This window comes from Haliotis asinina, chromosome 9 (genome assembly GCF_037392515.1).
Source record: "Haliotis asinina isolate JCU_RB_2024 chromosome 9, JCU_Hal_asi_v2, whole genome shotgun sequence".
Taxonomy (NCBI): Eukaryota; Metazoa; Mollusca; class Gastropoda; order Lepetellida; family Haliotidae; genus Haliotis; species Haliotis asinina.
The window spans coordinates 2797734-2808000 of record NC_090288.1 but is presented as its reverse complement, the minus strand read 5'-3'; the positions used below and the strand labels follow the sequence as shown (position 1 = coordinate 2808000).

General features: G+C 39.6%; 1 protein-coding gene across 1 annotated transcript; it reads left to right on the top strand.

The window, feature by feature from the left end:
- The first annotated feature begins 3336 nt into the window (after positions 1-3336).
- Positions 3337-8047, top strand: LOC137295631 (uncharacterized). The gene is made up of 5 exons (XM_067827085.1): positions 3337-3407; positions 6061-6260; positions 7273-7401; positions 7645-7710; positions 7941-8047. Exons 2-5 carry the CDS (start codon positions 6080-6082, stop codon positions 7991-7993), a joined length of 429 nt encoding a protein of 142 aa, XP_067683186.1. The 5' UTR covers positions 3337-3407; positions 6061-6079; the 3' UTR covers positions 7994-8047.
- Positions 8048-10267: the final 2220 nt, after the last annotated feature.

The window sequence follows — 10267 nt, the reverse complement described above, 5'->3', positions numbered from 1 at the left end:
TTGCTTCTCAGATTACTTGTAAAGTCATCGGAAGACCAATGGCTCCCTTCAGGAAGCAACCTTTAGTACAGTTAACCTTAACTCCCGTTCTTCACCTTAGTGACTTGCGATCATCCTACAGCTTTGTCAAAGTTGTCACGGCCTTGCATTGGTCGATGACACTCTGTCTTCACTTAGTTCTCTCACGCTGGCTACCTGTTGCTGACAGGGGAATATATGTATGACCATATAGTTGTGTTTTCATTGTTTTAATCGCTGCTCATGTGTTAAGCTACCTCAGACTTTGTCCTGCACCTTGTTTAGCTCTGCCACAGATACACCTTTGTATTGGTTTGTTTAGTTTTGGTTTTGCACTTAGTTCTCGTTCTGACTGACCGGCAGCATTAGGAAAGAATTGGTTCACGACATGTAACATATGGTATGTTTGGGACTGTACTACAGATTCTAGTACTTTTGTTGGGCTGAGACCCATTCAAGCCCTCGCCCTCAAAGTCAAGAATCTAATGGCCAGCACAGAAACAGCTGCCTAACCATGTTGTATGACAGTCGTGTGCAATAACCTTGAAACGTTTGAATAAAAAAAACTCTAAATGCCTTAATGTAGCAAGTATTTAGTATTGATACACCCGCCTCCTTAACGCCTTACTTACGCCTTTAGGGCTAGCTGGCTCTCTTTTTTGAAAAACAAAACAAAACAAAAAAAACCAAAAAAACACACACACACACACACAAAAACAAAACAAAACAAAACAAACAAAACCAAACCAAAGTGAATTATTTAGGTGTTTGTTCTGCAACCCGCGTATTACTGCTTAGCATCAGGAAACAAAACCAACGCTTACTTTCTAAAGGAATATACACGAACGAGGGTACAGCTGTTAAGGCTGGATATGTCTACCCTCCTGAACGATCGCCTGGTGTCATGATATATCTTCATTAGGCATTCAAATATTTGTCTGTGCTAGTTTGCCTCTTGCCCCCAATATAATCTGTTCAGGCAGATATTCTAGGCTTGTCAGTCTCCGACCGTGACGGATTATGTGACTTAAAGGTAAACTATATATTCCTTTTGCACTTTCCGAACTCAGTAATGTTTCAATATGGCGGAATACATGTGTATAGACAAGCCCGTGATTCACACTAAGGGAGGCGTCCTACGGGCTTGGGGAAACGACACACTTCCAACCAAGCCTGATCACCCGATTCAGGAGGTCTCCCATTAACACCAGCACAGGGCCCCGTTTCACAAAACTCTCGTAAGCCTAAGGTCTCGTAACTTTTCTCGTAGCATTCGTACCTCCTATACTGTAACATAGGAAGCAGGAATGATACGAGAAAACTTACGAGACCTTAGGCTTACGAGAGTTTTGTGAAACGGGCCCCAGGTCGACATGTTAAAGCCAGCACTGACCTAACTTATACTGTCTAGATTGACCAAACACATCTCTACAAGACGGCGAAGGTGTAGCATGCATTTCGCAGAGTTGCCTATCACTTGATACATACGTGACTTGTTTTCCTGAGTTGAGAATTAAATGACAATGTGATGAATTATTTGAGTAACCTACCAAAAATTCCAGGCTTTGGCGATTTAGGAACACACGTCTGCTCAAACCTTTACCAATGTCTATGCCATCAGACTTCTAAACAGTATTACTGAGATTTGTTTTTAACAGTGTAGAGTACCAAAATAACTGATCGGTAGCCAGTTGCATGGGCATAAATGACCAGTCACTTTCTGTAGTACAAACAGTAACCTTAACGTATGTCGCCCAACTTTCATTTGTTTCAAATAAGATTTTTATCATGAAGAGTAATACTTTTTCTGACCTAAAACATCAATTAAAATACATCAGCATCCTTTCTTCGGGATTACAAGATTCTGTCTTTCCTTCCTTTATTGTTTCCAGTCCTACAGAAAGATAATATCAGGCAATCAATATTTACCATCATAAATTTGGCAAAAGGAACACAACAGGACTGTATCCTCGATCGTTCCTGATCATGCTTTCTGCCTTTACGGATTTTCTGTCTGAATTTCTGCTCTACTTTCACTTTCACTTGTAGTTGGAAACCACTGAGTAACGTGTGTATGATACGTGTTGTTGGTATAATGTTTTGCATGAGTGGTATAAAAATGAAGTAACTATTGGCATGGTAACGTATGTATTGCTTCATTTCTTGTTTATGGCGTTGAAAAGTATTTTTTCCAATATTGAACTATACTTATGATGAAAACCTGCCGTAATCAAATTGGTAAATATTTTGAAATTAAATCACTGATATTATACTTACCTCAAGCCAGAGAGGTACGTTGCTGCGCTGTCATTTAGAAAGACACAACGCATGTATCCAAAGTTTGGCGACAACGTCTGAACACCAACTATTCGGCCGATTTGGATGGTTAGCCTCCTTATTCTCACTTGAATGCTCCGTAATAAGTATATTCCTGTAAGTCTATTGCTCTTAAACTTAATCTGACACCCAAAACTGCACTTTCGAAATGAAAGTATTAACTTTAGTGAATCGTCTCTGACATGGCGACAGTAACGTTGGTATCGTTTTGCCAGCTTTGACTTTTCCTGCATTGCCAATATAAGAACGCAAGACCTGAAACAGTGTTTAATGGGTAGGGAGAACATATGAGTTTGTGATTAATGCGAATACTGGGCACAATATTTCTTGGATTTTGAACAAACGGCTGACGACATCAATTGCACCTCATTAGTGAGAACGGGCGTGGGGCATGTTCAGAGTCGCACCATGGATGGACCTCAAAGTCTAAGCCACAGGTATGCCGACAAACCGTGACATGTTGTTTGTGCCAAGGAAGGGCACCTACTGACAAAGTGTGGTCAGTCTTTCAACATTCAATGGAAGTCGATATTTCATATTGGTAACTTAGTTTAAGAAGGCGATAGGGAAGTGGGAAGCAAACTGAAAGCACTCAGTTTCACTTTCAAGACCTGATGTATTCAACCCGTCGATCAGAATCATTATCATTCTTGCAGTAAAAAAGTATGCACCCGAGTACACCTGTTGCTATCGAATGAGTAGAACAGAACGTTAGCTGTGATGAAAGTATCACCCGTACAGGATGTCAGATCAATATCTAGTAATGTAGTGTTAGGTGTTGTCTAACATAATACGCTATTACACTACAACCCTTACCACACCCTTATGGGTGATACATCAAAAACAAGTTGTAACACACCTATCCCAGCTGTTCAGTGATGTCAGAGATACCCAACAATTCCACCAATCAGAGAACGTTTTTCTGTACCTGAGATATCATCATTTTGGGTGTGTGTCCTGTTTTACTTCACACCATTCGCGGGTAAATGTGTATAAAAAGAACCCGCATACCACTAATCTGCACATACTTGTTCATCTGTCATTTGCTTTGGGTGAGTAACAGTTTTGTCATATTGTTTTCATTAATGTGCTGATGCAGGCAGAATGTCTTAAATACATATGAAAATTGTAAAGTGTTAACCAGAATCTGTTTGTTGGAAAAGCTATGTTAACTAGGACTAAACTTACAAACTGCATACAAATTTGGACTGCATATTTGTTTTTAATGATAACAGTTATTCAAACACAAAATCAACTGCGTAGAGCGATGCTCATTACTTACAGACCGCCGCCAAATAGCTTAAATAGTGTTGAGTATAGCGTTAAAAACAATAATATATAATGTTAGTATTTTTTGAAATTCTATATACTGTCTTGTTTGCATGAGTGTGTACGCTGTTTACACTCTAACCGAAAGAAACTGTTAGAAAGAGCTCCCAGTCTAAGTAAACTTATCCTCAGTTCTTTTCGTTACACTCCACCACTGAGTCTAACAAAACCTTATGGGAGGTCGCGTCAGGTAACCTTTGAGATTGACCAATCAGAACACAGCTTTCCAAATCACGAAAGTGCACATTCGCACATACCTTTTGAACTTTTTATCTCGAAAAGGTTCGTACCCGAACGATTCCGAATGTTATTTTAGTGTACGATCCCTTCCGAGTGATGCGCACGGCGCACGTTACAACCATGACAACGGTGAGTAAACAGTCGTTGAAAATAGTGTTTTTGGCAATATTCAAGGATATCATCTTGCGGAAATATTAGCTAATGGTAACCATGTGAACAAAACCCCCAAAGCGTATATACAGCTGGTCAAATAACTGTGTTATATGCTGATTTTTGTTTGTGGAGAGATCTGTGTCGGTAACCTGAATATTTTAAAAGTCCCTCCGATCCCTAAATAGTAGCCGTTGTTTGATTGGTTCAGGCTATTCAACTGTCTCGCGTTTGATTGGAGGGTTATAAGTAGCTCAAAGGTTACCTGACGCGACCTTCTACTAGGTTTTGTTAGACTCAGTGGTGGAGTGTAACGAAATACACTGAGACTAAGTTTACCTACACTGAAAAAGCTCCGCCCTTGTTTTTGATATTGTGTCAGTGATGGCGTGCGTCACGCAAAACAGAAATACATTGGTCTGTCCAGTGTACCAAATTGTATTTTATCTATCTTCAATTCCATTATTCAAACGGATACAGTAATGAATCTCTCCAAACTGGAGAACAATGGGCCACAATCTGATAGTATTAATAATGTAAAATATATGAGGATTTCAGGTGTGTACATCGGCGATGAGTTCGATATATGTGATGTGACAGGTGTCTGGTAACCTGTGTGGCACCGGACACCTTCAACTGGCAAGCTGGTTCACAGAGAACCTAAATCCGTTTTAACCAGATTTAACTATCGTCTTGTTATGTAACATCATAACATGTACACATTTGAATAAGTGAGCAGACTGTTTTTTTATGAATCTACATGCATTTCATACTCTGAATAATGCACTTATAAACGGTCACATATTTTGCATATAAGTTATTCAATTATTACGCCATTATTGCCAACAGAGATAGATAGCAGAAGTAATGGTGGTAATATATTTCATTCTCTCGTTGTTTTGGGAGGAATCAGCTTGGGTTGTAGTCAAAAGAGGGGAAGAACATGCCTTGGTTGGAATCAAAAGAGGGGGAGAACTGACCTTGGTTGTAGTCAAAAGGGTGGGTATACAACCAGCCTTGGTTGTAGTTAAAAGAGGGGAGGAACTGGCCATGGCTGGAATCTGGAATCGAAAGATGAAGAGAACTGGCCAAGGCCGGTTCTTCGAGGGGAAAGCCTGGCCGGGACTAGGAAGAACCTGGCAATACTGTCCAGGAGAGGGCTTAGGCCAAACTGGCAAAGGGGGTACTTCACGCTACGTATAACACTACGTGAAACGTAGCTTGCAATCCAAAATGGTGTGAAGTTCGTTTTCACAAAACACGTTACAAACCTATAGGCTATCGGAGTGATCGTTGATGAACTCTGGAGAAACATCCCAGATACTCATCACCACGTTTATGCAATGTTTGAAATTCAGCTTTCCGAGGAAATATCCCATATTTGATTTCCTGGCAATCTCTAAATAACACTGTGAATAGGATTTACAGGTTTCAAATCTTGCTTGCAATCTTATCTTTTTAAGAGCACCTAATTTGTTACTATTTTTTGCTGTGTGACGATGACGGCAATTACGATTTATCTTAATTACAAGTCATTTTCAGTTATTGCTTTGCCTAAAAAGGCATGCTAGGGAACTTCCTACGGGATGCAGAACTGTGAACAGTGAATTGTGAAGGATATTGTCATGTGGACTTGAATTATGAATGATATTGTCATATGGGCTATTATGAACTTTTGTTCACTTCAAAGTGGTCTTGGTAGAGCATGCTTGTGCACGTGGCATTGGCACAACCAACACACCCACTTTATAGCACTCGGTAAAGTGACAAGTGATGTCTTCCGTAATTGATAAACTGAAAAATATGTATCACGGTGTTTCAAAGGACCAAAATTCTCATTTTGTATTGTAGGCACAATTTATAAAAGGTTTGATATGATATTTTTGTTTTCAAACGACACACGTGACAGACAAAAACAATAAAATGTCAGTAGTTAGTTGCACTGGTGTTTGTGTTTGTATGCAGAATGATCTTTGTGTCACACAGATAATATCAACTGACCAGGATGCGTCTGTTCCTTGTCCTCCTGCTTGTGGCCGTGGTGCTGTTGCCGGAGTCGGACGCTTGGAGAAGGAGAAGAAGAAGAAGAAGGTGGATCAGATTCAGGGGCCGTCGACTTTTTCGTCGTGTAGCACGCGTTTACAGATTTTACAGGAACAATAAAGCCGTTATCCACACAGTAATCGGTGAGTGCAGGAATAAATGCTCCGATTTTTGTTTGTCATTACTTAGAGTCTAGTTACATTTGTTGTAATAGAAAGTGTTACAAGAAGATAACAGTACGATGAATGTATTCTGTGTTCATTCCAAAACTACGTTTTGCAAACAATCGATACATTTGGTGTATTGTCCATTTTAGCACGTGCATATACTTCTTACAGATAAAACTGAACAAGACCATTTAAAGAAAACATTATCCACAAGACAAAATATAAAGGTACCTTTTTTAGGAAACTTTGGATATGTTTTCACTATTCCACAAACATAGAGAGTCTTGTTTTGCCCTTAGAGCACTGTTGAACGTCGATGATAATATCCAGTATCGGTGTGTGGAGATTGATCAGTTTCAGGCCCACACCGCACTCTATGCCAACAGCAATTTTGATTTCCCCCATCTTGACACTGTGAATACCGTAGTGAGTGAGTTGGTTTTTTAGGCGTGTTTAGCAACATTGCAGCAATATCACGGCGGGGCACACCAGAAATGGTCTGGACGTTACACACTGTAGCCTCGTGGGGAATCGAACCCGAGTCTTTGACGGGACGGGCGAACGCTTTAACCACACACTCAGTATAGGAATACATTTGAAGCAGGGTGACAACCCCGAATACTATGTATTTTATTATATTTTACAAAAAAGTGAAGGGGCTATTTATATGTAATCAAATGTCCTTGTACAAATGTGATGGATATATATCTTGGATTTTACCAGTAGAAGTCGCGTAATGATATCTAGATGAAACAACGTCAAAAGGTCGCGTGTTGTTATGTTCCCAGCACTTACCTGTAAGCCGGTCATATTCCTTTGATCTTGAGGCGAAAAGGGGGCACAACTATTATGTAACCATCGTCCGACCAAGGAATGATGATTTAGTTACATCGAAGAGAACAAAGTATAACTATTTGTCAGATGAATTGAACATCACACGAGGCGGTGACTCGGTATACCCTTGACAAGTGACATTCTTTCATTACAGGAGCCTTTGGTAAACGTAGCATTGACGATCTTGATAAGAACAAGGATGGCAACATTGACCAATCAGAAGCTGAGAGACTGATGGAGAGACGGGCGGCCGAGGATCTACTTTCACTCGCTGATGAAAATGGTAAGAAAATGCTATATCTAATTTCACTCTCTTTTTCAAGCCTTTTATGAGACTTAAATAAATGTCTAGTTTTGCTGTGCATTGAGAATATCCGTATCACGTCATGAATGCAAATCACCTGCTTTACAATTCATGCTATTGCCAAGCCATTTTTAAGACTTAAAGAAATGTCTACTTAAACAACATATTGTGGACGTTAATTGATAAAATCACGCCGTGCATTTTGACAAATCACATTTTCAGGAGACTCGGATGTGAGTCTGGAGGAGTTCTCGAGAAGCATCGACGACTTCATGACCATAGACGCAGGTAATAGGAAACTGAAATTTGATCCGATTAGAGTAAAAGATTTGTTGAGAATTACAGGAAAATGGGCGAGGGGAGAAAGGTTGGTGGTTAGCAAGGGAGTGGTTAACGGATCGGAAAGAATGTGACTCAGCGGCCTCGGAGCCAAACAACCATCAAATTCACAATTATGGATTCGATCTATTTTCTGAACAGAGAAACTGGATGCGTTAATTGGTATTGCCTCCTTTCAGATCCAGCATTGGTGGAAAGGTACAGTGATGCAATGGACGAGGACGCAGAATGAAGCTAAAGATCTGCTTGTTGATTCAATGATTTAAATAAATCATTATAGCAAATATTTAATGTTTTTGTCCTCTTCATGTACTCGGTACACCTACAGATTAGTAGATCCATACCAGCCATATTATTAAGTGTCACGTCACCCTAACCCTAACCAAAAGTAAACTCGGTTGCTTTCAAAGATGGCGGAAGGTATCCGGTATTCTGTTGCCTTACCATTTAACCTAGGTTTTTAACTATACGCCCGTCACAGGCAAGTGCTATGAAAGGATTGTCTTCTCGTGTTGATTGTTGAGTCGTCATCTGTCTGATTAGCATTTTAGAAGTTGATGAAGATGTGCGACGTATAGGCACGACTTATCATACCGTTGTCAAGCCAGAGTTCAGCAAGTTCGAGTATCTATACAAGACTCGTGAGAAAACGACATATCCCCCGACCCTCACATGTATGAAACAACAAATTATCTGAACGTTACTTAGAGTCGATCTTGATGGTCCAAAATATTTCCATGGAAATGATGAAAAATATAATGGCCAAAAATCTGTATATAGCAAAGTTCTATTGAAAGATTTTGAACAGTTTTCGAGTTGCCCTCCGGAAACCAAGGCCACCATCCCACCACGTCCAAATCGTTTCCACGGAAACCAAGAAAAATGCGAAAGACAAAAAACAAAAGGCACCACTGTAGGTTTTGTTTCATATATCTACCAGGTTCTGTTGAAAGACATTGAACGGTTTTCGAGTTGCTCTCCGGAAAAGAAGGTCACCCCTCCTTTTTGAGACTCCGAACTGTTTCCATGGAAACTGAGAAAACTGAAAATGACAAGAATCGGTAAACAGCAAAAGGGATCTGCCTCACATATCTGCTAGGTTTAGCTGAAAGAAGAACTTCACGAGTTGTGCTCCGGAAACGACTAACTCATTTAACCGGATACACAGATATTAATCAGTATCATTTGATGTGTCTAATCACGTGTATATTGCAACTACACTCCTTCTCATCCTTGCAAGCACGTCGCACAACGTGCTCTGTCGTGCTGCGAGTTCTGATATACGGAAACCTGGAAATCGTGGAAATCCCAAAACGAGGCTCTGATCGAAGCTAGAGAAAACTTTGGCGGTCTGGTACGTTACTGATAGTATATTACCCTCATTGTGAGTCACAGAACTTCACTGAATATGACGAAACACACATAACAGGTGTAACCACAGACCCTTGTGTCATTGCGAGGATTAAAGATTCTTTTTAAAAATATGTAAAGTTCTAGATGACCCCCGACTTTAAACCCTTCACAGTACAACATGTCTACATATATTGTACGGTGAATGGTTTCAAGTCGGGAGTCAGCCCATTTCTTTATATTTTCTAAAATATAATCTATAATCCTCGCAATGACACGGGGGCCTGTGGGTGTAACCAGTGAGCCCGATGCATTGTGAATCATTTTACGACCTCATCAAAAAGAGGTAGTCTGTGATTTCTTACTTAAGGCTTGCTGCCTAAACCTCGACATATAATATAGAAATACCGTGTTATTGAAGTTTAAATTCATTCGTAAATATCATTTTTATGAAACAAGGAATTGGAATGCAGTGTAACCACAGTTGTTTGTGAAAATTATGAAAGTTGTTACGAGAAAATTCAGATCGGTTGAAAAGAAGGTCATTTTCTGAAATTCACAAGACGAATGTTTCGGTTTGTGCGCCCTCAGTTCTAATGTAAACATAAAACTGTGTGTTAGATAGAACATCAGAATCATGGATGGTGTAAATGCTGTGTATCTCTTTAATAATTCTTCTGAAACATGTTTTGTAATGACAAAAGTGAAATTGATTACATTTTAGGTTTATACTGACGATGCAGTTTATTATGTTCAGTTGATGCCGGGACAAGCAAGCCACCACACCCAAGTATTCATAGGTAACACCCTGTTATCCCTGTAATTGCTTTTGTAAATCTTTTAAATTTAAACTGCTACTCATCATCTGTTGTCTTGAAAAACACAAGATGCCTGCAAATGGAATCTGTTATGTATTGTATTAAAGTTGTTGTGTTTTAGAGATTCCTGCTACAAGGGCTGGAGAGTCCCGAGTCTGGAAGAAAATACTGTGGAAGATTTATATGAAAATATTTCATGACCGTCTATGATGACCCATTCACGATCATAAAAGATACATTTAAATGTAAATGCATGCTCAAAGAATTAAACTGTTTCCATCTCCTGAAAGGTTTAAAACTCCAGTTTGGAGTTGAAAATTACATATTTGGTAGTAAAA

Coding starts and splice junctions, on each gene's coding strand:
- LOC137295631 (XM_067827085.1), top strand. CDS start 6,080: ATGCGTCTGTTCCTTGTCCTCCTGCTTGTGGCCGTGGTGCTGTTGCCG. Junction 6,261..7,272: donor CGTTATCCACACAGTAATCG/GTGAGTGCAGGA, acceptor CTTTCATTACAG/GAGCCTTTGGTAAACGTAGC. Junction 7,711..7,940: donor CTTCATGACCATAGACGCAG/GTAATAGGAAAC, acceptor GCCTCCTTTCAG/ATCCAGCATTGGTGGAAAGG.